A 27,641-nucleotide genomic window follows, 5' to 3' on the forward strand; every position below is an offset into this window, starting at 1 on the left:
GCAGCTCCCTGACCCTCCCTCCAGTTTATTCTGTTTCCTGATGTAGCTCAGACAAAACTACTCCGACTCGATTCATAAGCTTTTTAATCTTCTGTAATTATAAATATGCACGGTAATGAATTTTAATCTTGAAAGTTTTGCAAATAAAGGTGGAGAATTATTTTTTTATTGGGTTCCTGCCTTAGTCTGTGTTATCGCTTCTGTATTTATTCTTCTGTCCTCACTGCCATCCAACTCTCATTGGAGCCAGGTGTTGAGCAGATCTGCATTACTGAACTGAAAGGAAAATCCACAGTTTGACAGTAGCAGAGGAAAGAGAGCGTCTTTAAGAAGCACACCGCCACAGAAAGACATCCTCTGAAGTCAGGAGGCTCTACTGATGGATATCATGGAGTGGTGAGAAATATAAAACTGACCACCATCTTGTCTTTATCAATGGGAGAATAGACCTTCATTACTGTCCGTATATTCTTATTAGCTCCAAATTATTCCAGATCAGATCTCATTGATTGATATTCCCGAATTTGGGGCAGTTCTTGATTTGAGCTGTTGTATCTGTAGAGCTCTATTGTTTATTGATTTTTTATGCCTACGGTACTTAAAGCAATTGGCTCTGACCAATGGAAATCTGTTTTGATCAGCCAAAAGTCTACTTATGATTGCTGCCTTGTGATATTGCTAGTTGTTTGGGCATATTTAGGTATGGGTGGCCTCATCTACATACAAATAACAGACAGAAAGTAGGAAGACAAAAGCGAAAAATGACTTTGGGTTCTGAAGGCTAAAACTGACTGTATCCTGGATCCTTACATGGTAAACACATAGGATCTGTATGTACAGTAACCACATGAAGACTAGAAAATATTAGTTAACTAAGAGGACCTCGTCAGTGATGAGTTCCACTTTTGTCTTGGATTCAATTGTAGCCAGAGATTGGTCTGAAGACCATGTGGACAATGCCATGAAGATGCCTTCATGAGGGAATGTCGCACTGGTTCTACTCCCAGGATTATGTGGGGTGGCATAATATACTTTAGCTGGATCCTTTGATTCTTGGTTCCAAGTACACTAACACTTTTACTCAATCATTACATTGATATAGTCGAGGAACCAGTGGTATGGCAATTTCTCTTAAATGTCCCATTGTAAACACAATAACTAATACCTAATTACCCAGAGGGTAAATAAACCCTAAACTAGGGATGAGTTAAAACGTGAATTTTATTTTGTCCATCTAAAAGAATTGTGAACTAACATCTAAAACCACATCGGTGTGTAAGTGTCAGTGCTATCTAATATCTGAACCACCAATCAGTTCAATGTGTAAGAAGTTCAGGTTCTATATAATATATATTTGCTCATCATGACTGCAGCTCATGATACATTGCTAGTGAACACACCTAGAACTCTGTTGCTGATACACTGACACACTCAATGCTTTTAAGAACAATCACATAGCCATCCCAACAAGTTTCGCCACAAGGGCTTCCTCAGGGGGCTTGGGCTATAATGAATACAAAACTGTGCGCTGACCTTTTTAAAGCCTTTGGCCAATCATCATAGCATTATAGGGAGCCAATAGGTCTCCCATCATAAACCAGCCAATCATATGTACTCAGCAGTTCCCATAAAACTGCATTGACCAATCGTATCAGTCATTCCCAGGATGCCTCCTACCAAGGGTCCTGTAGTTCACCGCCACGTCAAATGCCACCAATGTACCTACCTCTATCCTGGGATTCAATAAGCGCTCCTATATCCATTCACCGGCGCCGCCACTTCGCACCCGTCGGTGACGAATTGTTTACCTACATACTCGCTGGATGTCAGCACCAGCCAATAATAACCCCCTACGTTTCATGCTCTGATAGGTCCACGTCATATGACACTGCTGTCCATGCGGTGACCTCAGCGGGCAAGCGCATTTATCTAAACTCCAAACTTAGAGTATATTTCAATGGGGAGCTGCACATTAGAGATGAGCGTTGTTCTACTCGAACTGTTCGCCAATCTCAAATTCGAGCTGTTTTGGGCGGTGTTCGAGCCGTTCGGCGAACACGAACAATTTGAGAAAAATTCGGCTGTTCGAGGTTATGTTCGATAACTGTTCGTGCACCAAAATCATAACTGGATTTTTTCTCAGTAATGATGAAAATTAATGTTAATACGCAGTTTGAGTGTACAGCGGGGTGGGGGGAGGGGCAGAGGATGGATCTCTGCAGGAACAATGAAGATCTCCATTTTTTTTTCTCTTTCCCGCATTTGCAGTGGGGAGGTGCAATCTGTCAGCCTATCAGCAGCGCACACACGGAGCGAAGTGCTTTTTTTCACACAAGCAAGGGCATGTGTCATTGGCAGTGTATGTCACATGTCCTTGCCCTATAAGACCAAGCCATTTTCCCCGTCGCCACCATTTTCTCACTGCTGCAGCTGCGTGTTAGACGGCACCGCTGTTGCTGTGTGCGCTATACCTTGTTAATTTCAAGCCAATTTTCGCACAAATCTACAGATAGCTTGGGAGTAGGGAATAGTTGTGATTGCAGTCCTTTTAAGGACTAGGTTACAGCATTTCCTACGACTTTTATCAGGCAGGTCTGTGCTCTTAAATAGATAGATTGTGGGAGTAAAGACTAATTGTAATTGGAGTCCTTTTCAGGACTAGGTTACATCAGTTCTCATCAGTTTTTGCCAGGCAGGTCTGTGCCAGTGCTGTGCAAGTTTTTTTCACAGCATTTGGCTGAATCTAGCAAAGCTAATCCTTTTTGGCCTATTGCAGAGTGTGTTAGTCAGTGGAGTAGCCTATCTGTGTTGCAAGATATACCACCTGTGTATAGAATACCAATTTTTTTACTGCACCTAGTGAAGTAAATTCTTTTGGGCATAGCATCATTCTATTAGTCCATCTATACTGACCTCCATCAGGTTGCAAATTGAATATAATTTTTTCTGCATCTAGCTCTGAAAAAATATTGGGCTTCTAGCTGTGTGTGGGACTTGTTCTATTAATCCATCTATACAGACCTCCATCAGGTTGCAAACTGAATATATTTTTTTCTGCATCTACCTCTGAAAAAATATTGGGCTTCTAGCTGTGTGTGGGACTTGTTCTATTAATCCATCTATACAGACCTCCATCAGGTTGCAAACTGAATATATTTTTTTCTGCATCTACCTCTGAAAAAATATTGGGCTTTTAGCTGTGTGTGGGACTTGTTGTATTAGTCCATCTATACTGACCTCCATCAGGTTGCAAACTGAATATATTTTTTTCTGCATCTACCTCTGAAAAAATATTGGGCTTCTAGCTGTGTGTGGGACTTGTTGTATTAGTCCATCTATACTGACCTCCATCAGGTTGCAAACTGAATATATTTTTTTCTGCATCTACCTCTGAAAAAATATTGGGCTTCTAGCTGTGTGCGGGACTTGTTGTATTAATCCATCTATACAGACCTCCATCAGGTTGCAAACTGAATATATTTTTTTCTGCATCTACCTCTGAAAAAATATTGGGCTTCTAGCTGTGTGTGGGACTTGTTCTATTAATCCATCTATACAGACCTCCATCAGGTTGCAAACTGAATATATTTTTTTCTGAATCTACCTCTCAAAAAATATTGGGCTTCTAGCTGTGTGTGGGACTTGTTCTATTAATCCATCTATACAGACCTCCATCAGGTTGCAAACTGAATATATTTTTTTCTGCATCTACCTCTGAAAAAATATTGGGCTTCTAGCTGTGTGTGGGACTTGTTGTATTAGTCCATCTATACTGACCTCCATCAGGTTGCAAACTGAATATATTTTTTTCTGCATCTACCTCTGAAAAAATATTGGGCTTCTAGCTGTGTGTGGGACTTGTTGTATTAGTCCATCTATACTGACCTCCATCAGGTTGCAAACTGAATATATTTTTTTCTGCATCTACCTCTGAAAAAATATTGGGCTTCTAGCTGTGTGTGGGACTTGTTGTATTAGTCCATCTATACTGACCTCCATCAGGTTGCAAACTGAATATATTTTTTTCTGCATCTACCTCTGAAAAAATATTGGGCTTCTAGCTGTGTGTGGGACTTGTTCTATTAATCCATCTATACAGACCTCCATCAGTTTGCAAATTGAATATAATTTTTTTCTGCATCTAACCCAGCCAATAGTTTTGGCCTAATACCACAGTTTGGCCACTCAGCTCTGCTCGGTTCCCATCCATTGTTTTTTTTGTGCAAACAACTCCAGAGTTGTGAATTAGTTAACCACCAAAATGAGTGGAAAAAGGCCTGCTGCTGGTGGAAAGGGGAATAGGCGTGTTGGGAAGGGGAAAAAAGGTTGTGTCCGTGGGGTAGGTGTTAAAGCAACAGTAACATCTGCAGAAGAAAGACCATCTTCCAGCCAAACTAAAATGTCTACTTCTTTTAGCGGACAATGTGATAAGATCCCTTTCTTACGGCCACGCCAATCGCTACAAATTCCAGATGAGGCACAAAAACAGCAGGTGCTTCAACGGATATCAAGTGCTCCTTTAAGTGGGCTCTCCTCCACATCAACTTCAACATCACAAATACTCCAGTCCTCAAAGGTGTCACCCCAATCGCACTTGCTTCCTCACAGCTCCCAAATCTCCAGCTGCCCGTCTGAGTATGAGGTAGAACAGATGGTTGAGTCTGCAGAGCTGTTTACTCATACTATAGCCTGGGAATCAGAGGTCGACTCCAGCGCTTCTGTGAATCCAGACGAGGAAATGATCTGCACTGATGCCCAGAATCTTTATGAGTCGGATCCAGGACCAGACGCAGAAGGTTCTGACCATAATGTAGACCCTCATTCCCAAACTGTAACTCCTGTTGGTGGAGACAATGAGGAAGACGATGATAAGACTCAAATACCTGATTGGAGCGACAACTTTAGTTTTTTGTCAGGGCAGGAACAGGTTGGCTCTGAGGACGACGGGTGTGATAACGCACAGGGTGATGATGATGAGGTTGGAGATCCCACTTACTGTCAACCCACAGTCAGCCAAGAGATGAGGTCAGCAGAGGAGGTGGAGGAAGATGCTAGTGACGACGAGGTCAGGTTGCGCCTTCCTGGACAGAGACGTAGTACTGGAAGCACATCAACAACTGCATCCTCAAACACAACTCTGCCTCTCACCACAAGTCGTGGTGGCTCTTCAGGTCGCATGGGTGCTAAGCCTTGCATAGCCTGGGCATTTTTTCAGATCGATAAAGATGACCCAACTCGTGTTATCTGTAACATTTGTCAGCAAAAGCTAAGTAGAGGCCAAAAAATACATAGTTTGAGTACTTCATGCATGAACCGGCACATGGACATGAAGCATAAGTTGCAGTGGGAAGCTCAGTGTGCTACAATGCGGTCTAGCCGGCCGGGCCAACCACCGTCTGCCATATCTTGTGCATCCGCGGCCTCTTCATCCTCTGTGACTGGGGGGACAGCAGTCACACCTGTTTTGGGGCGCAGACCTGCCACCTCTTTACCCGCAACAGCCAGCGTGATTGGCAGGTCATCATTTTCTTTGGAGGTGGTAACACCAGCTGGTGTTGAGCGCTGTCCGACATCGATAGCACCACCAGCATGTCGCACACAACATCACCGCTTCTTTGAGAAACTCTGTGTGTGACAGGGTGCATTTCACCACAGACACTTGGACGAGTAGGCATGGACAGGGGCGTTACATGTCGCTGACTGGGCACTGGGTAACTATGGTGACAGCAGGACAAGGGGCTGCTGTCCAAGTCTTGCCGTCCCCACGAGTTGTGCGTCAATCCTCTTTATGTCATTTTTCCTCCACTGCTTCTGCCTCCTCAATCTCCTCTCGGTCTTCCACCTGCACCCAAAGCCTGTCTGGTCATGCCACAAGCTTTCTAACTGCGCAGAAGGGATCCTGCACACCTCCTTACTATGCTGGCAGTAGGGCTCAACGTCATCAGGCGGTTTTTACATTGAAATGTCTGGGAAATGTGAGTCACACAGCTGAGGAGTTGTGGTCAGCTCTGGAGAACCAATTTCATGAATGGTTGTCTCCACTGGACCTGAAACCAGGGAAGGCCGTGTGCGACAATGCTGCAAACCTGGGTGCGGCCCTTCGCCGGGGCAATGTCACACACGTGCCTTGTATGGCTCACGTGTTGAACCTGGTTGTCCAGCAATTTTTAGCCCACTATCCCAGACTAGATGGCCTTCTGCAGAGGGCACGGTCGCTGTGTGCTCACTTCCGCCGTTCGCATCCCGCAGCTCAGCGACTTACATCTCTACAGAAGTCGTTGGGCCTGCCACTTCACCGGCTAAAATGCGATGTGCCTACCCGGTGGAATTCAACTCTGCACATGTTGCAGCGACTGTGGCAGCACCGACAAGCCCTGGTGCAATACGTTCTGACATATAGCCTGGGCCAACGAGATTCAGAGGTGGGGCAAATCACGCTGGAGGAGTGGTCTCAGATCAGGGACCTATGCACCCTTCTGCACAGTTTTGAAATGGCGACGAAGATGTTTAGTGCTGACGATGCCATTATCAGCATGACTATTCCGGTGATTTACATGCTGGAGCACATGTTAAACAGAATTCGGAGTCAGGTGGTGGCACAAGAGGAGGTGGAGGAAGTAGAGGAGGAGGAGTTGTATGCGGAAGGGCTAACATCTGCAAGGTCCAGACGGTTGGCAGCACCAGGGCGGCAGGCATGTGAGGGTGGGGGAGATGATTTTACCAGGGCGCATGGTAGCAGCCAAACTAGTGAGGAAGGTGCAGGAGCCCAGGAAGAAGTGGAGGACGAACTGATGGAAGACTCATCAGATGAGGGAGACCTTGATCACATTTCTGTTGTGCGAGGTTGGGGGGAGAGGACAGAGGAAGGAAGCATGATTGTTACCTCGCCACCAACACAACAGGGACTTGGTGCTCCTGGATGCGCAACACACATGAGTGCCTTCTTGCTGCACTACCTGCAACATGACCCTCGAATTGTGAGAATTAGAAATAATCCTGACTACTGGGTTGCCACACTGTTAGATCCCCGGTACAAAAGTAAATTTGCAGAAATTATTCCTGCCATAGAAAGGGATGCACGCATGCAGGAGTATCAGCAGAGACTGTTGCAGAATCTTACATGTGCTTTTCCACAAAATACCAGTGGTGCACGTAGTGAATCTCACAGTTCCAACTTGCCAACCGTGGTCTGTATGGAATTGTTCAATAAAGGGCCCAAAATTAAGATAACATAGATGGGAGAGGTCTCTATGAATAGGAATTCCTAAGTATTTGATACCCTGTGAGGGCCAGGCAAAGGGAAAGTTGGACTGGATGGAATCCTATATGGATTTAGGGAGGGAGACATCGAGGGCCTCAGACTTCGCTGCATTGATTTTAAAATTTTACCATGTAACAAAGTGATCTATTTCAGCCATAACAGCAGGGATGGATATATGTGATTGAGTGATATATACTAGGACATCATCAGCAAATAGAGAGCACTTGTACTCGGTGCCTCCCACCTCAATCCACCTAATATTGGGGTTATGGCGAATTGATGAGAGCAGGTGCTCCGTCACTAGGATGTATAAGAGAGGGGACAGAGGACATCCCTGCCTTGTCCCATTGGTGATTGTGAAAGGTGATGAAAATGTTCTGACGCACCCCCTGGGCCTTGGGACACCCGGAGCCGGACCATTTTTGGTGGATGCTGGTGGTTGTAGTCTTCGTGGCGGCGATCCGGTTCCGTGGCTCAGGGCGGTCAAACCAGTGGCGGAACTATTTATGTGGTTTTGATGTTTAAATGTCCGACTACGCCACCCGTGGATTGCGGTCAGAGTGAACCGCCGCTACAGGGCAGACCGCTAAGGCTGGTGTTGTGGGTGCAGCAGAGCGTAGCATAACTCCCCACGGGAGGAGTATAGCCTCAGGGCAGTGTATGCGGAGGATGGGGGTGATGGTGCAGGGCAGCAGCAGTAACGACACGGAGTCAGTGATGCAGTTCAGGGCCTTTACTCACAGTTCTTATTATCCAGACCACGTCTGCAGGTAACGGCTGCCCACGTCGTACTGTGCTCACCAGGTGAGGGGCTCAGACAACTCCCAGATAACTTTGGAGCGCTTCACAGGACCCCCTTTGTGTGTCCTTTGTCTGGCCTTTCTTACCAACACTTCTGTCCGGCTGCCTCGGGCCTCCTCTTGGTAAACTTGGCGCCAGTTTCCCTGACCCTATGTGGTGCCTTCCTAGCGGGTGGAGCAAGGGGCTGCGCCACATAAAATGTCACAGCCTCCGGTTTCTAGCTGAGGGTCGTTTCCTGCCTCCACTAGTTCGGGGACCGGTCTCCCCCTTTGGCCTGACCCCTCCACGCAGGTGGATTCGGGCGTGCGGTGGCGACTCGCCCGTCCGCACCCCTGGGATCCCTTCATTCCTCGTTCCTGGAGCCTTCTCCGCTCCTCTTCCTTCCTTCTCCCTCTTGCAGGCCTGGGCCTCTGTTACTAGGCCCGCCTCCGGAGCAGAGCTCATGCAGAGCCCCTGCTCCCTGCCACTTCTGCTCAGACTTCTCTGCACTGAACTAAGATGGTGCCCACCTTTTATACTCCCTTCTCAATGCACCCAGGAACTGCTTCCTCCCTGCTCCTGCACTGCAGGGTTCCCCTTCCTCAGTGTTCCCTCCCCCCACTCCAGCCAGGGACAGGGACTGTCGTGCCCATCTCAGGGGCATATTGGTCGCCCTGCCCCACGGCAATGTGGTGTAATGCATGCAGGTGTCGGGTCCTGATCCACACTCCATCCTTATCTGAGAGTGAGATATCACACCTCTGGGTGAGGTGCAATACGTCTGTAGCAACCGAGCCCTCGGTGCTACAGTTCCATTTATCTTCAGCCTAGGTGACGTATTGTGATACAGGGCCGTGATTTTGGCTATAAAAGGGTCCCCTAGACCCCTACCCCAAGCTTTTTAAGAGAATCATATATGGCGTGCCAGGAGACTCTATGGAATGCTTTCTCAGCATCCAACGAGAGTATCTACTTACAAATTTTTAACTGCATCTAGCCCAGGAAATACTTTGTGCCTAGTAGCAGTGTCTGCTAGTCAGCGGATTATCCCGGCTGTTAAGCAAGCTACACCACCTGTAGTTTGGACACTTAATTTTTTCAAAGGAAATGCTTCGGGACCACGGGATACTTTGTGAAGAGCATCAGGAGGCACCCCAAGGCATAGGGGCTGGGACTGGCACTAGGATGCCTTGCGGTGGACAGCCGAGCTCGATCCTTATAAAAGCTTTTTAACTGCAGCAGCTTTAGTGGACGCTACTGGAGCTGGAATTACGCGGCTGCTGGCATGAGACTTGCCCTCCAATAGATCCTTGTAAATGGATTTAAAGTGTATTCATTCAAATTAGAGGGACAATTTAAATTAAAAAGCTTAGAGCTGCCTCCACCACAGGGGGGCTCTCTCGACCCACCAGCGGACAGGCACCAGTATTGGGAGAGGGGGGCTGGCCGTCAGGGTTCACCGCGGCTCTGGCACAAACCCGGCGACACGGAGGTGGCACGGGCAGGAGCGGACTGGCCGTCTCGGCTTCTCACTTTTTGGATTTTAGAAGGGCATGACATGCCTATATCTGTGTCTCCCCCTCCTTTTACTCCTCCACCTCTTTTCTTTTCGCATGACTATATGTACTTGTCACTTTTCCATGTGTTAGTTGTGTCTTCTGAGCAGTTTGTCAGCTTTTGGACACCTTTGAAGGTGTTTTCTATGTGTTTCTATGTGTTTTTGTTTGTCTGCCATTGGTTTTAACGGTGTTCGAAGGTGTTCGACGAACAGTTCGACGAACAGTTCGGCGAACACACGGGTGTTCGACGAACCGAACTCGAACACTACGGGGGTGGCTCAACACTACTCTTCAGGTCGCATGGGTGCTAAGCCTTGCATAGCCTGGACATTTTTTCAGATCGATAAAGATGACCCAACTCGTGTTATCTGTAACATTTGTCAGCAAAAGCTAAGTAGAGGCCAAAAAATACATAGTTTGAGTACTTCATGCATGAACCGGCACATGGACATGAAGCATAAGTTGCAGTGGGAAGCTCAGTGTGCTACAATGCGGCCTAGCCGGCCGGGCCAACCACCGTCTGCCATATCTTGTGCATCCGCGGCCTCTTCATCCTCTGTGACTGGGTGGACAGCAGTCACACCTGTTTTGGGGCGCAGACCTGCCACCTCTTTACCCGCAACAGCCAGCGTGATTGGCAGGTCATCATTTTCTTTGGAGGTGGTAACACCAGCTGGTGTTGAGCGCTGTCCGACATCGATAGCACCACCTTTGGATCAAGGCAACCTAACATGTCCGCCTGCATCTTCCTCACAGACCGGCAGTTTGCCGGGGACACCCTTATCAACCCCGTCTAAGCACAATAGCCAGCCCTCGGTCCCTCAGATGTGGACAAGTAAAAGACCATTTCCTCCTAGCCATGAGAAAGCTAAGAGGTTGAATTTCACCATCTGCAAGCTCTTGGCTACAGAAATGCTGCCTTTCCGCCTGGTGGACACAGAGGATTTTCGAGACCTTATGTCCGTCGCAGTGCCCCAGTACCAGATGCCCAGTCGGCACTACTTCTCAAAGAAAGGTGTGCCTGCGCTCCACCAGCATGTCGCACACAACATCACCGCTTCTTTGAGAAACTCTGTGTGTGACAGGGTGCATTTCACCACAGACACTTGGACGAGTAGGCATGGACAGGGGCGTTACATATCGCTGACTGGGCACTGGGTAACTATGGTGACAGCAGGACAAGGGGCTGCTGTCCAAGTCTTGCCGTCCCCACGAGTTGTGCGTCAATCCTCTTTATGTCAAAGTTCCTCCACTGCTTCTGCCTCCTCAACCTCCTCTCGGTCTTCCACCTGCACCCAAAGCCTGTCTGGTCATGCCACAAGCTTTCTAACTGCGCAGAAGGGATCCTGCACACCTCCTTACTATGCTGGCAGTAGGGCTCAACGTCATCAGGCGGTTTTTACATTGAAATGTCTGGGAAATGTGAGTCACACAGCTGAGGAGTTGTGGTCAGCTCTGGAGAACCAATTTCATGAATGGTTGTCTCCACTGGACCTGAAACCAGGGAAGGCCGTGTGCGACAATGCTGCAAACCTGGGTGCGGCCCTTCGCCAGGGCAATGTCACACACTTGCCATGTATGGCTCACGTGTTGAACCTGGTTGTCCAGCAATTTTTAGCCCACTATCCCAGACTAGATGGCCTTCTGCAGAGGGCACGGTCGCTGTGTGCTCACTTCCGCCGTTCGCATCCCGCAGCTCAGCGACTTACATCTCTACAGAAGTCGTTGGGCCTGCCACTTCACCGGCTAAAATGCGATGTGCCTACCCGGTGGAATTCAACTCTGCACATGTTGCAGCGATTGTGGCAGCACCGACAAGCCCTGGTGCAATACGTTCTGACGTATAGCCTGGGCCAACGAGATTCAGAGGTGGGGCAAATCACGCTGGAGGAGTGGTCTCAGATCAGGGACCTATGCACCCTTCTGCACAGTTTTGAAATGGCGACGAAGATGTTTAGTGCTGACGATGCCATTATCAGCATGACTATTCCGGTGATTTACATGCTGGAGCACATGTTAAACAGAATTCGGAGTCAGGTGGTGGCACAAGAGGAGGTGGAGGAAGTAGAGGAGGAGGAGTTGTATGCGGAAGGGCTAACATCTGCAAGGTCCAGACGGTCGGCAGCACCAAGGCGGCAGGCATGTGAGGGTGGGGGAGATGATTTTACCAGGGTGCATGGTAGCAGACAAACTAGTGAGGAAGGTGCAGGAGCCCAGGAAGAAGTGGAGGACGAACTGATGGAAGACTCATCAGATGAGGGAGACCTTGATCACATTTCTGTTGTGCGAGGTTGGGGGGAGAGGACAGAGGAAGGAAGCATGATTGTTACCTCGCCACCAACACAACAGGGACTTGGTGCTCCTGGATGCGCAACACACATGAGTGCCTTCTTGCTGCACTACCTGCAACATGACCCTCGAATTGTGAGAATTAGAAATAATCCTGACTACTGGGTTGCCACACTGTTAGATCCCCGGTACAAAAGTAAATTTGCAGAAATTATTCCTCCCATAGAAAGGGATGCACGCATGCAGGAGTATCAGCAGAGACTGTTGCAGAATCTTACATGTGCTTTTCCACAAAATACCAGTGGTGCACGTAGTGAATCTCACAGTTCCAACTTGCCAACCGTGGGACCGTCAAGTGTTCAGCACTCAAACCGTAACAGAACCACAGTATCTGCTGGTAACATCAATTTTGCGGAATCATTTCACCACTTTTTTAGCCCATCCTTTGCAAGGCCACAGGAGACAAGAAGTCTAACACATAGTCAACGCCTAGAGACGATGGTACAGGAGTATCTCCAAGTAAACATTGAAGCCACGACTGTGTCACTGGACCCTTGCTCTTTTTGGGCTTCCAATCTGGATAAATGGCCGGAGCTAGCCACTTACGCCTTGGAGATCTTGTCATGCCCCGCAGCCAGCGTTCTGTCTGAACGTGTGTTCAGCGCTGCTGGTGGTGTGCTGACAGATAAGCGCACGCGGCTCTCCACTGATAATGTAGACAGACTCACGTTCATAAAGATGAACAAATCATGGATCCGAAACGACTTTTCTACCCCTGTGTCATCCTGGGGAGAGTAAAAGCTTGATGATTGGTTAAAATCACCCTACCAACCGTTTTAAGCTTTCAAATTACTAATCATGTTTATCTGTATCTTGGCTGGAAAATAATTTGGGCTTTGTAGCAGTGTGCAGCACTGATTCTATTAGGCCATCTATAATAAGCTCCACCAGATTTAAAATTACTAATCATGTTTATCTGTATCTTGACTGGAAAATAATTTGGGCTTTGTAGCAGTGTGCAGCACTGATCCTATTAGGCCATCTATACTAAAGCTTCACCAGATTTAAAATTAATAATAATTTTTAGCTGCATCTAGCCCGGAAAATAATTTTGGGGCTCCGAGATGCGCAAGACACATAAGTGCCTTCTTGCAGCACTACCTGCAGCATGACCCTCATATTGTCAGAATTCGAAGTAATCATGACTACTGGGTTGCCACACTCTTAGATCCCCCAAACTTTTCGATCAACCTTTTCATTTTAATAAAGACCAAAAAAATGGTCATTTTTGAAATTATAAGCATTAGCAGGTTGTTAGAAACTGAAATCAAACAGTTTTCAACTGAAAACTTTATTCTAGGTGATGTTACATTTTCACATAGGACCCCTTGTTCGAAAGGAGCTTCTGAACTCTCTCGTCCATTGAATTTGTCAGGTTTTGGATGGTTTCTGCTTCAATTGTTTTGCATGAGGACAGAATACCCTCCCAGAGCTGTTGCTTAGATGTGAACTGCCTCCCGCCATCATAGACACTCCTTTTAATGATGCTCCAAAGGTTCTGAATGGGGTACAGGTCAGGGGAGCATGGGGGTCACACCATAAGTTTGTCCCCTTTTATGCCCATATCAGCCAGAGATGCAGATGTTTTATGTGCAGCATGAGATGGTGCATTATCATGCAGAAAAATGATCTTGCTGTGAAATACACGGTTCTTCTTCTTGAACCATGGCAGGAAGTGCTGTTTGAGAAAATCCACATACATTATGGAGTTCATCTTTAGCGCCTCCAGGGATCCTAAAGGGGCCGACAATCTCTCTCCCCATGATTCCAGCCCAAAACATTACTCCACTTCCTCCTTGTTGGCGCTGTAGCCGTGTTTGCGTGGGGTGTCCATCAACCAGCCATCCTCCACTCCATCCATCTGGACCATCGAGCGCTGCACGGCACTCATCCGTGAACAAAACAGTTTTGAAATCAGTCTTCATGTAATGTTTGGCCCACTGGAGCCGTTTCTGCTTGTGTGAAGTGGATAGAGGAGGTCGACAGGATGGCGTATGCACAGCTGCAAACCTCTGAAGGACCCTGCATCTTGTTGTTCGGGGGACGTTGGAGGCACAAGCAGCTTCAAAAACTTGTCTGCTGCTATGACAAGGCTTTTTTGCCGCTGCTCTTTCAACCTGACGTAATTGCCTGTAGGAAAGAGTCCTCAATTTGCCCTTATCAGCACGCACACGTGTGTACTGTGAATCAGCTACATACTTCTTGATTGCCAAGACACTTCATCCTGATCATCGCACAATGTTGATTGTAGTCATGCCTTGACCTAAACACTCCACAATTTGTTGCTTCTCAGCAGCCGACACATCCTTTTTCTTTCCCATTTTGGCAGAAAATGTAGGCTGCTTAATAATGTGAGACAGCCTTCTTAAGTAGTCTTGCCTTTCATTGGACACACCTGCCAAACTAATTAGCACAGGTGTCTGCAATTGCTTACAGTGATATAAAGAGCCCTGACACACATCACCATCAATGAGTTTAACTGACAAACAAACAAATTCTTCCCTTATCACTCCTAAACACTTTTTGCATAATAATTTGGAACACAGTGTACATGTGCTTTTCCACAAAACACCAGTGGTTCACGTAGTGAATCTTACAGTTCTAACTTGCCAACCGTGGTCTGTATGGAGTTGTTCAATAAAGGGCCCAAAATTAAGATAACATAGATGGGAGAGGTCTCTATGAATAGGAATTCCTAAGTATTTGATACCCTGTGAGGGCCAGGCAAAGGGAAAGTTGGACTGGATGGAATCCTATATGGATTTGGGGAGGGAGACATCGAGGGCCTCAGACTTCGCTGCATTGATTTTAAAATTTGACCATGTAACAAAGTGATCTATTTCAGCCATAACAGCATGGATGGATATATGTGATTGAGTGATATATACTAGGACATCATCAGCAAATAGAGAGCACTTGTACTCGGTGCCTCCCACCTCAATCCACCTAATATTGGGGTTATGGCGAATTGATGAGAGCAGGTGCTCCATCACTAGGATGTATAAGAGAGGGGACAGAGGACCTCCCTGCCTTGTCCCATTGGTGATTGTGAAAGGTGATGAAAATGTTCTGATGCACCCCCTGGGCCTTGGGACACCCGGAGCCGGACCCTTTTTGGTGGATGCTGGTGGTTGTAGTCTTCGTGGCGGCGACCCGGTTCCGTGGCTCAGGGTGGTCAAACCAGTGGCGGAACTATTTATGTGGTTTTGATGTTTAAATGTCTGACTACGCCACACGTGGATTGCGGTCAGAGTGAACCGCCGCTGCAGGGCAGACCGCTGAGGCTGGTGTTGTGGGTGCAGCAGAGCGTAGCATAACTCCCCACGGGAGGAGTATAGCCTCAGGGCAGTGTATGCGGAGGATGGGGGTGATGGTGCAGGGCAGCAGCAGTAACGACACGGAGTCAGTGATGCAGTCCAGGGCCTTTACTCACAGTTCTTATTATCCAGACCACGTCTGCAGGTAACGGCTGCCCACGTCGTACTGTGCTCACCAGGTGAGGGGCTCAGACAACTCCCAGATAACTTTGGAGCGCTTCACAGGACCCCCTTTGTGTGTCCTTTGTCTGGCCTTTCTTACCAACCCTTCTGTCCGGCTGCCTCGGGCCTCCTCTTGGTAAACTTGGCGCCAGTTTCCCTGACCCTATGTGGTGCCTTCCTAGCGGGTGTAGCGAGGGGCTGCGCCACATAAAATGTCACAGCCTCCGGTTTCTAGCTGAGGGTCGTTTCCTGCCTCCACTAGTTTCGGGGACCGGTCTCCCCCTTTGGCCTGACCCCTCCACGCAGGTGGATTCGGGCGTGCGGTGGCGACTCGCCCGTCCGCACCCCTGGGATCCCTTCATTCCTCGTTCCTGGAGCCTTCTCCGCTCCTCTTCCTTCCTTCTCCCTCTTCCAGGCCTGGGCCTCTGTTACTAGGCCCGCCTCCGGAGCAGAGCTCATGCAGAGCCCCTGCTCCCTGCCACTTCTGCTCAGACTTCTCTGCACTGAACTAAGATGGTGCCCACCTTTTATACTCCCTTCTCAATGCACCCAGGAACTGCTTCCTCCCTGCTCCTGCACTACAGGGTTCCCCTTCCTCAGTGTTCCCTCCCCCCACTCCAGCCAGGGACAGGGACTGTCGTGCCCATCTCAGAGGCATATTGGTCGCCCTGCCCCACGGCAATGTTGTGTAATGCATGCAGGTGTCGGGTCCTGATCCACACTCCATCCTTACCTGAGAGTGAGATATTACACCTCTGGGTGAGGTGCAATACCTCTGTAGCAACCGAGCCCTCAGGGTGCTACAGTTCCATTTATCTTCAGCCTAGGTGACGTATTGTGATACAGGGCCGTGATTTTGGCTATAAAAGGGTCCCCTAGACCCCTACCCCAAGCTTTTTAAGAGAATCATATATGGCGTGCCAGGAGACTCTATGGAATGCTTTCTCAGCATCCAACGAGAGTATCTAATTACAAATTTTTAACTGCATCTAGCCCAGGAAATACTTTGTGCCTAGTAGCAGTGTCTGCTAGTCAGCGGATTATCCCGGCTGTTAAGCAAGCTACACCACCTGTAGTTTAGACACTTAATTTTTTCAAAGGAAATGCTTCGGGACCATGGGATACTCAGTGAAGAGCATCAGGAGGCACCCCAAGGCATAGGGGCTGGGACTGGCAGTAGGATGCCTTGCGGTGGACAGCCGAGCTCGATCCTTATAAAAGCTTTTTAACTGCAGCAGCTTTAGTGGACGCTACTGGAGCTGGAATTACACGGCTGCTGGCATGAGACTTGCCCTCCAATAGATCCTTGTAAATGGATTTAAAGTGTATTCATTCAAATTAGAGAGACAATTTAAATTAAAAAGCTTAGAGCTGCCTCCACCACAGGGGGGCTCGCTCGACCCACCAGCGGACAGGCACCAGTATTGGGAGAGGGGGGCTGGCCATCAGGGTTCACCGCGGCTCTGGCACAAACCCGGCGACACGGAGGTGGCACGGGCAGGAGCGGACTGGCCGTGTCGGCTTCTCACTTTTTGGATTTTAGAAGGGCATGACATGCCTATATCTGTGTCTCCCCCTCCTTTTACTCCTCCACCTCTTTTATTTTCGCATGACTATATGTACTTGTCACTTTTCCATGTGTTAGTTATGTCTTCTGAGCAGTTTGTCAGCTTTTGGACACCTTTGAAGGTGTTTTCTATGTGTTTCTATGTGTTTTTGTTTGCCTGCCATTGGTTTTAACGGTGTTCGAAGGTGTTCGACGAACAGTTCGACGAACAGTTCGGCGAACACACGGGTGTTCGACGAACCGAACTCGAACACTACGGGGGTGGCTCAACACTACTGCACATATCCCACAGCTGATCAGAGAGTGCAACCATCACATATGTATCATATGTATTCCTCACACTAGCATTATTCATCATTCAAAACAATTGGATTCGTAAAGGTCGTGATCTGGATCATATATTTACAGAACGAGCAGCCACTACAGGGTCCGGAGCCTCCACAATGTTCCAATTGCCGACTCATAGTTCTATTCACTCCGTCCCTTCTAAAGTGGCTGAATGTGAGGAAATCCCTCACATTTTTTCCTCTCCAGAAGGTAATATCTGGGCGTCCACCAACAATCTCCCTCAAATCAAGATCAGCCAAAAGTATAGGCCAGTACTTCCACATGATATTATATACTGTACTCGTCTGGTCATCATAGGTTCCTATGCATTGGACTTTGTTATTCTCTGGTATGTCCCTCTTAGAGCACAGCAGTGAGTCCCTATTTGTCTTATTAGCCCTATTAAAGGCTTTATATAGAACCTGTTTTGGGTACCCCCTTGCTGTAAATCTTGAGAACAGGTTCCTGCTCTCTTGAATAAAGGTGTCCTCACTTGAGCAATTACGTTTCACACGTAAATACAGGCCTACCGGTATACGTGCTCTTAGTCCTCTGGGATGCCAGCTATCCCAATGAAGGAGATTGTTGGTGGAAGTCAGCTTATGAAAAACCTCCTCATGGATACTCCCAGTCACATCAATCTGAATTGTCAGGTGAAGGAAATTAATCCTCTTAGGTCCGACTTCATAGGTGAAATACATTCCAATCCGATTTTTATTCAATATTGATACAAAATCCAAGAAAATACCTGTGTTGCCATCCCACAAAATCAAAATGTCATCAATGAAGGTACCCCAAAATAAACTATGACTAGTGTAAAAACTCAGATCCTCATTGAAAATGTGCTGATCCTCCCACCACCCCAAAAATAAATTTGCAAAGGTGGGTGCACAAGTGGTACCCATTGCGGTCCCTTTTTTTTATAATTAAAATTATCATCAAAGGTGAAGAAATTATGTGTAAGTACAAATCTTAAGAGTGACAAAACAAATTAGTTGTGTAAATCAAATTGTCTACTCTTAATATTGAGAAAATACGCTACTGCCGCAATGCCCAACACATGGTTTATATTACTATAGAGGGCCTCCACGTCCAAACTAGTCAAAATGATGGTAATTTTTGGAGAGGGAAAAATTTGAGGAATATCCAAACATCTTAGCTCAATAAATACCGGCGTTGATACGCCTCTCTCAAGACATGTGAGAGATATACTGTATATGCAGAAAGACCCTTGGATTTGTCCTTCTGGGGGATTCACAAAATGAATCTTGGTTCAAGAGGAGGCAATGTTGACTAACTATGTCTGAGGGAAGAAGCAAGATGGATCTACAAGCTCAATTTACGGAGCCCAGTTGGGCTTAATGAAGGATTTAGTTATAGTGCATTTTTGTGATATATATATGAGTAATATTTAAATTATGACTACCAAATATTAACATACTCATGAACAAACGATATATTTATTCTTGAGATTGTGACAATATGGCTGACCCAAGGGATTAAAATGAAACATACTAATAATTTGATTTATATCCTATTGTTATAAGCCTTGACCATTTAACCAGCAAAAGAATTACTGTTAGATCTACCCTTAGGCAGACTTATGGTGTAATGTATTGTGACAGAGTCACTGGTATGATATACGAGGGGAGATATGTGTCACTCAGGTTGCTCTCCTGTGTGAACTGAAACCTACAAAATTTCTGCCAGCATGTTATATGCTGGGGGGTTAACTATCTTAAAGGGTGTGGTTTTATGGGAATGGCAAAGAGATTGGGAGGCCATTCCCCTACCTGCTCTCAGGGTGTGGCTGAGAAGGGTTAAATACTCAGTCAGTAGTTTGTTCTAGGACGTGTGTGGTCTGGAGAGTGAAGTCTCCAGGCTGTGTTTGGCTGAAGCCAGAGAGCAACACCGGAGGACTGGTGTTTGTTAAGACTTTATCGTGCTATCCAGAGAGGGCAGAGTCTCGCTTGCTAATGGACTCTGTTATACCTTCTCTTTTGTTTTCCCGTTAACCCCAAGAGGGCCTGTTTATTTTTATGGGACACTGCTGGAAGTTTATGCCACAGAATAAACCAGCAGGAAGTTAACCTGAACCGTGTGTCCTGTGTCTACCTTTGGAGAGCCGAGCAAGTCGCTTTACCACAGTATGGAATAATGGAATTACCTTTGTGCAGTCCATTTGTGCAACCATTCAGGTTGACAAAGGAGACTGCTTTATCCATTTGGTTTTTAGTCTTATGTCTCAGTGTTTGATTGGTTTACATATAACTGTTTTTGAGTAAACATATAACGAATTAAAGATGGACATCCACTGATTAATATATAAGAATTATTCTTTTTGAATTGACCCAAAAGACAAGTGTAATCAGCGAGGTCATACCTCCCCTCTCGCTTTCCATATATAAGCATTATGTCCGGGAGATTACCTCATATAATGATATATAATTGTTTTGAATGATGAATAATGCTAGTGTGAGGAATACATATGGTACATATGTGATGGTTGCCCTCTCTGATGGGTTGTGGGATATGTGCAGCTCCCTATTGAAATATAATCTAAGTTCGGAGTTTAGATAAATGCGCATGCCCTCTGACTTCACCGCACGGACAGCGGCGTCATATGACGTGGACCTATCAGAAACGTAGAAATGTAGGGGGCTATTATTGGCCGGCGCTGACATCCAATGGGTATGTAGGTAAACAATTCGTCACCGACGTGTGCGAAGTGGCCGCGCCGGTGAATGGATATAGGAGCGCTTATTGAATCCCAGGATAGAGGTAGATACATTGGTGGCGTTTGACGTGGCGGTGAACTACAGGCCCCTTGGTAGGAGGCATCCTGGGAATGACTGATAGGATTGGTCAATGCAGTTTTATGGGAGTACATATGATAGACATATGATTGGCTGGCTTATGATGGGAGACCTATTGGCTCCCTATGATCCTATGATGATTGGCCAAATGCTATAAAAAGGTCAGTGCACAGTTTTGTATTCATTATAGCCCCATCCCCCTGAGGAAGCCCTTGTGGCAAAACTTGTTGGGGTGGCTATGTGATTGTTCTTAAAAGCATTGAGTGTGCCAGTGTATCGGCAACAGAGTTCAAGGTGTGTTCACTAGCAATGTATCATGAGCTGCAGTCATGATGAGCAAATATATATTATATAGAGCCTGAACTTCTTACACAATGAACTGATTGGTGGTTCAGATATTAGATAGCACTGACACCGACACACCAATGTGGTTTAAGATGTTAGTTCACGATTCTTTTAGATGGACAAAATAAAAGTCACATTTTAAATCATCCCTAGTTTAGGATTTATTTACCCTCTGGGTAATTAGGTATTAGTTATATAGTTTCCCTATAGGGGTGTGAACACCTTCTGTTTTTTGATTGTAAACATAATGACACCAGGTCACATGTTGCTCGTGCTACTATGAGCAGCCTAAATATACTACCATGGCCTGCAGCGTCTCTGGATTTGTCTCCCATCGAGCACAACTGGGACGTCATTGGTCATCAATTGCAAAGGAGCTGCCAGCAGTGGATCTTGATGATTCATCCAAATGCATTCAGTGCAGCAGTACATTTCTCAGACAACCATTAATATTTTCATTGGTAGAAGCAAACCAAGGCTGTAAGTGTGGGGATATAATAGAATACTAGAATGTTAGAGTTGGAACGGACCTCCAGGGTCATCGTGTCCAACCCCCTGCTCAATCCAGGATTGATAATAATCTTTATTTACATAGCGCCAACATATTCCGTAGTGTTTTTACAATTCAGAGGTTCTTATACAACAGTCATAAGTAACATAGCTAAAGATAATACAATTAAAGCAAAAACAATAATGACCCTGCTTGTAAGAGCTTACAATCTACAGGATTCATTAAACCATCTCAGACAGATGTCTGTCCAGCCTCTGTTTGAAGACTTCTATTGAAGGAGAACTCACCACCTCCACTCATTGATCACCCTCATCACATCTGTACATGATGCTCATATTTCATACTGAATAAATCAAGATTAGTGATGAGCGAGCACTAAAATGCTCATTTACTCGTTGCTCGGGTCGAGCAAATTGGAATGCTCGAGTGCTCGGTCTAAGTAACGAGCCCAATGTAAGTCTATGGGAAACTCAAGCATTTTTCCGGTGGCCAACCCCCCCGGCAGTCTGCATGGGCTTAAAAATTGCCCAAATTGTGGGAACAGTGCTCAAATGACATGGTAACAGCATGGGGAAGACCCCTGGAAGCATTTCTGACTCCCAGATCACTGCTGTCAACAATGTTGTCAGAGGTATTATGCCACTTTTACGGACTCACAATAAAACAAAAAAAAAACTAAACCAAAATGGATTTTCCTGGGAAAAAATGTTAAGCAACATCCTTTCCAGGGTTATGACTTATATATAAGGCAAAATAAATAACCAAAAACAAAAACGCTCCTCCACACTTTGGGCTATGTTCACACGTAGCGTTTTTGATGCGTTTTTGCACTTTTGCATTGCTTTCAACGTTGAAAAATGCTTTCACAAGGAAATGTTATTTTAACATTTTACTACCTTCTCTGGCCATGTGGTGTGTGACACATCATCTGACACATCCTGTTTCATTTATGAAAGAGGGACTCTGAAACTCACAAACACAATTTTTATAGGGCCATCAGGCAGCCCTTAATATTCTTAAATGGCCAGCAGTCAGCTATGCTTTGTTGTTCCCATTATTAAAGAGTGGGTCTCCTATACTGTTATTGGGTAAGCAGTGACTGCAAGGGCTGCCAAAAATTTGGACGCTCTCCAATGCCCCTTTGAAGAGACATAGAGGAGGGTCTCATTAAAAAAAATGTTCCCATTATAAATGAGTGGGTCTCCTATAGTGGTAATGCCCATGCAGTGACTGCAAGGACTGCCAAAAGTTGGGAAAAACCCCAATACCAATTTAGAGACACATAGAGCTGGGCCACAGTAACGACATGTTCCCAATAGAAAGGAGTGGGTCTCCCATACTGTTTTCTTTTGCAGTGAATGCAACAGCTGTCAAAAATTTGGAGGAACTCCAATGTCCCTTGCAAGAGACGTAGAGGTCAGAGGGCCTCCTGAAAACAATGTTCCCATTTTTAGGAAGTGGGTTTCCCATACTATTTGCCTATGCAGTGAATGCAACGGCTGCCAAAAATTTGGAGGAACTCCAATGTCCCTTGCAAGAGACGTAGAGGTCAGAGGGCCTCCTGAAAACAATGTTCCCATTTTTAGGAAGTGGGTCTCCCATACTGTTTGCTTATGCAGTGAATGCAACGGCTGCCAAAAATTTGTAGGAACTCTAATGTCCCTTGCAAGAGACGTAGAGGTCGGAGGGCCTCCTGAAAACAATGTTCCCATTTTTAGGAAGTAGGTCTCCAATACTGTTTGCCTATGCAGTGAATGCAACGGCTGCCAAAAATTTGGAGGAACTCCAATGTCCCTTGCAAGAGACGTAGATATGGTGATATGGTAAATATTGTGGTGATATGGTAGTAGAGGATAATGATGAGGAGAAGGAGGAGGACAAGAGCAAATGGATAAAATCAGGAAGCTAATACCAATGTCTGGGTGCGAAGATGGCCATGCTGCCATGTGTCCAGCTTGTATATCCAATAATTATATGGCACAGATGAATCACGGAGGACGTTGGTATGGTCGGCTAGGTACTCCCTCAGCATTTTCCGAAACTTTTCCCTCCTTAGGAAAGTACCCTGCACCTCATGGCCTGTGCAATGGGCGGGTCTGAGAAAACTGTCCCAGAACTTTGACAGTGTTCCCCTGCCTCTGCTAAATTGCATTTGTGTCTCTGTCACCTGTACTCCTTGGTTGTCCTAATGTTGTGGGAGAAATAGTGGCGGGTGGGGACCCAGTACCGAGGGACGGCCGCGGCCAACAGGTTTCGTAAAGCTTCCATTTCCAAGAGACTAAAAGGCAACATTTCGAGCGCAAGCAGTCGCAAAATGTGTGAATTTATTAGTGTGGCCTGTGGGGCATTGTCTGCGTATTTGCACTTGTGTTCCAAGGACTGGGGTAGGGACAACTGAACGCTGCACTGGGACAAAGAAGTTAACGTGCTTGCTGATGGTGCTAGTTGAGAGTGTGCATTGACACATGCAGGGCGGGAGGCATCTTCGTATGCACCATGGACAGGGGACCCACTGTCACCCACAGACACTGTTTCTGGACCCTGGGGTTCGTCCCACTTAGTAGGGTGCTTTTCTGTCATGTGCCTGATCATGCTGGTGGTGGTCAGGCTGCTAGTTTTGCTACTCCTGCTGATGCTGGTCTGGCAGGTGGTGCAAATGGTATTTTTGGGGTTATCTGCAGAGTCTTTAAAAAACAACCAGACTCGGGAAGAACTGACAGTTGTACTGGCAACTTCCGTTGTGCTAGTGTTATGGGGAATGTTTTCCCGCCTTGTGTCTGTAGCCACCACACTGTTTCTTCCTGCCTGTTGTGGTGCTACGCCTCCCATCTCACCGTGTGCTGCTGTCCTTGCTCTGCATGTTACCCTGCCAGGTTGGGTCAGTTACTATATTATCCACAACCTCATCTTCCACTTCCGTTCCCTGGTCCTCCTCCTGTCTTTCTGGCAATTGTGTCTTATCATCATCTACCTCTTGAGACAGTAATTGCACTTTCCCACTGTTGCCTTGGCTGTTCAAATATTTGGGCATCGCTACACGTGTTCTCCTCTTGACTCGCTTGAAGCTGGCTGGGCGAGAGGCCCAAATCTACAAATGGAAAAGTGAATAGCTCTTCTGAGTGTCCAAGTGTGGGATCAGTTGTCTCCGGGCACTCGGCATAGTGGGAGGAAGGAGGATCAGGGTGAGGAATATGCGGTCCAGACTCACGGCTACTGAGACTTGACCATGTGGAAAAAAGCTTTTAGTGGTGGTGGAAAAGTAACTGGAAGCATTATCTGCTATCAAACCAACAACCTTTTGACATTGCTCTAGGTTCAATAGTGGTATGCTGCGGTCCCCTAGCAATTGGGACAGGAAGGTCGGGCTACAAGATGTGGGTGTTTGTTGTGGCACAATTTCAGCTTGCCCACTGCCTCTGCATGCACCATCACCATCACGTCCACTTCCCTGTCCCTTGCCACGCACCTTGCCCATTTTAAATGGAGGACAATATTTTCCACTTTTACTAGAAATGGCTGATTTTGGAACGCAGTTATATGTGATACGTCTGACAGAGAACCACGGTTTTAAATATCAGGTCTGTAATTTATTATTACTATTCTGCACAGAGACCTAGTGTGAATAGCTTGACCAACACACTGCAACAAAATGGAAAAGGAAACCAATATTTTCCAGGTTCAGTTCAAATTTCAGGATTATTATCGCTGAAATATGGAACAGATCTGGCTGTATTCTGCAGTGCTAACAAGCAAATGGAGCAGAAAAATGGTGTACTCTGGATTGCATTTTAAGTAAATAACCAGGATTAAGATAAAAAAAAATTGCCCTGGCCCCTGACACCAGGGGCTATGTCTACAAATATCTGTAAGAACAGCAGCAGCAGGAATGTGCTATGGACCCCCTTGCACTATATGCACTACAGTCTGCCACATCCACTGCCTGCCTGCCTAACTCCTGCTATCATCTTTACCACTGAAAATATGCACCTGATATGTTGTGGAATACCTATACTAACAGGACGTTCAATGGACCCTCTTGCACTATATGCACTGCAGTCTGCCGCATACCCTGCCTGCCTGCCTAACTCCTGCTATCACCACTGAATATATGCAGCTGGATTAGTCCTTAGAAGGACTGCTAGTTCAGCTGGATATATAGATATATGTTGTGGAATACATATACTAACTATAAACAAGCAAATCTCTCCCTGACTCAGCAGCACCTCGAGCATAGTGGTTTCAGGTCTTATACAGACCTGATGACGCTGTGCGGCCAGCCAATCACTGTAATGCCCACAACCAACATGACTACGGCATTACAGTGCGTGGCAAGCAATCCCTGCATGTTCATTGGCTCCCTAAAGAGCGCCAAACATGCAGGGCGGAATCCGAGTTTCCGCCCGAGCAACCCGGAAATACTCGCCGAGCGCTCAACTTGTCGAGCACCCTGATGCTCGGGCGAGTACCAAGCCATGGCGAGCACGTTTGCTCATCACTAATCAAGATGTTTTGAAAATGTTTTTAATGTTTTTTTTTATCACTTGCGTATCATTAGCAAGTTTATTCATCCTATGATCTCCATAAATCTACAATTTTACTTTTTTGATGTTACAATTTCAAAGTTAAGAAGTGTAAAAAGTATCAAGAACTTCTCATAGCGAAGAGACTGTTTTCTGAAATTTACAGATTTTGCATCAGGACCTTACAACTTCAAGTCTGTCTTTTTTCTTTGGGCCTGGCATACATTGGTTGGGGGAAACTTTACAGATTGTGCATTCAGGCCTATGAGTCTTAAGTTATGCCTCTGAGCGCAGCTCATCGTTATGTATATGATAGAACTGTAAATAATGTAGGCTGGTGAATTTACTGCCCAAGTTTTTCCATATTTTTTTTTTACATTTTCTCTCATTTTTTTACAGAAATCTTGGGTCTAATCTTCGGAGGTCAAAATGACCGGCAGATTCTGCTTTCAGAAAATTCTTACCTTATTTTGTATCCTTATGTTCATGTCTGGATTCTTATTCTACCATGAAAGGAAAACAAAAATGATCAACAAATGGATTCATAATTCTGGAACGTTACAAGAGAAAAAGAAACCTGTGAATAATTTGATTTACCCTGCATTCAAGCATCCATTGGCCCCTCCGTACCCATTTCCATACAAGTTCCTCATTAACCAGTCAGACAAGTGCAATAATCGGAAGCCTTTCCTTGTTATAATGGTGCTTGTAGAGTGCCAGGACTTGGAGTCAAGACAAATAATCCGCGAAACATGGGGTAATGAAAGTCTTTATGATGTTAAGGTGGTCAGGATTTTTCTGGTGGGTCTACCTCGAATTGCTACTGAGCGAGTCCAGGATTTATTAGAAGAGGAAAGTGCGACCTTTGGAGACATCATACAACAAGACTTCATGGACACCTATTACAACTTGACTTTGAAAACCTTAATGGCTTTGGAGTGGGTGACCAAATTCTGTACTTCTGCCAGCTACGTAATGAAGATAGACAATGACATGTTTCTTAATGTGGACTATCTGATTCATAATGTTCTTTATCCACATGTACCAGTTCGTACAAATTACTTCACAGGAGCACTAGTTCTAAACGCTAGACCTTTCAGGAACAAGGCTTCAAAATGGTACGTACCAAAGGAAATCTATCCAAATAATACCTACCCTCCCTATTGCTCTGGTCCTGGATATGTCTTTTCAGCTGACATGGCAGCAAAAATCTATAATGTGGCCCAAGAAATTAGAGTCATCCCCATGGAAGATGCCTTTTTGGGAATTTGTTTGTATGAGCTCCACATTCCACCAACTGTACCACCTGGAGGTGCATTTAACATATACAAGTTTGATTATGACCACTGCAAATTTAGGAAACTTGTCATAGTGCACCATTATGGTAGAGAAGAGCTCCGGAATATATGGGCAGACTTTTCGGCTAAGAAATCTCAGAAGTGCTAAGGAAAACTTCGAGGAAAACTTCCCAAGATGAAGACATTTTGTTTTAGAAATGTACACATATGCCAATTAGTTTTACAGGATTTATATAAAAACTTTATATATATTTCATTTATTTAAATTCTACGGACACATTTGCACTGATATTTTATAAATCTATTTTAATTGTCACATAGCTGACGTTTCTGCTGCTCGTGATATACAGTGGGTATGGAAAGTATTCAGACCCCTTTAAATTTTTCACTCTTTGTTTCATTTCAGCCATTTGATAAATTCTAAAAAGTTCATTAAAGTACACTCTGCACCCCATCTTGACTGAAAAAAACAGAAATGTAGAAATTTCTGCAAATTTATTAAAAGAGAAAAAGTGAAATATCACATGGTCAGACCCTTTGCTCAGTATTGAGTAGAAGCACCCTTTTGAGCTAGTACAGCCACGAGTCTTCTTGGAAATGATGCAACAAGTTTTTCACACCTGGATTTGGGGATCCTCTGACATTCTTCCTTGCAGATCCTCTACAGTTCCATCAGGTTGGATGGTGAACGTTGGTGGACAGCCATTTTCAGGTCTCTCCAGAGATGCTCAATTGGGTTTAGGTCAGGGCTCTGGCTGGGAATGGTCACAGAGTTGTTCTGAAGCCACTCCTTTGTTACTTTAGCTGTGTGCTTAGGGTCATTGTCTTG

At 45.9% G+C, this 27,641-nt stretch overlaps 1 protein-coding gene across 1 annotated transcript; it reads left to right on the plus strand.

The window, feature by feature from the left end:
- Nucleotides 1-214: 214 nt before the first annotated feature.
- Nucleotides 215-27,248, plus strand: LOC141165345 (beta-1,3-galactosyltransferase 1-like). Its single transcript, XM_073650943.1, has 2 exons — nucleotides 215-396; nucleotides 25,914-27,248. The coding sequence occupies exon 2, from the start codon at nucleotides 25,944-25,946 to the stop codon at nucleotides 26,958-26,960; it is 1,017 nt and encodes a 338-aa protein (XP_073507044.1). The 5' UTR covers nucleotides 215-396; nucleotides 25,914-25,943; the 3' UTR covers nucleotides 26,961-27,248.
- Nucleotides 27,249-27,641: the final 393 nt, after the last annotated feature.

The sequence above is a fragment of the Phyllobates terribilis genome, unplaced genomic scaffold, assembly GCF_046119375.1.
Source record: "Phyllobates terribilis strain yellow unplaced genomic scaffold, ASM4611937v1 Scaffold_11__3_contigs__length_659146591, whole genome shotgun sequence".
In the NCBI taxonomy this organism is placed as follows: domain Eukaryota; kingdom Metazoa; phylum Chordata; class Amphibia; order Anura; family Dendrobatidae; genus Phyllobates; species Phyllobates terribilis.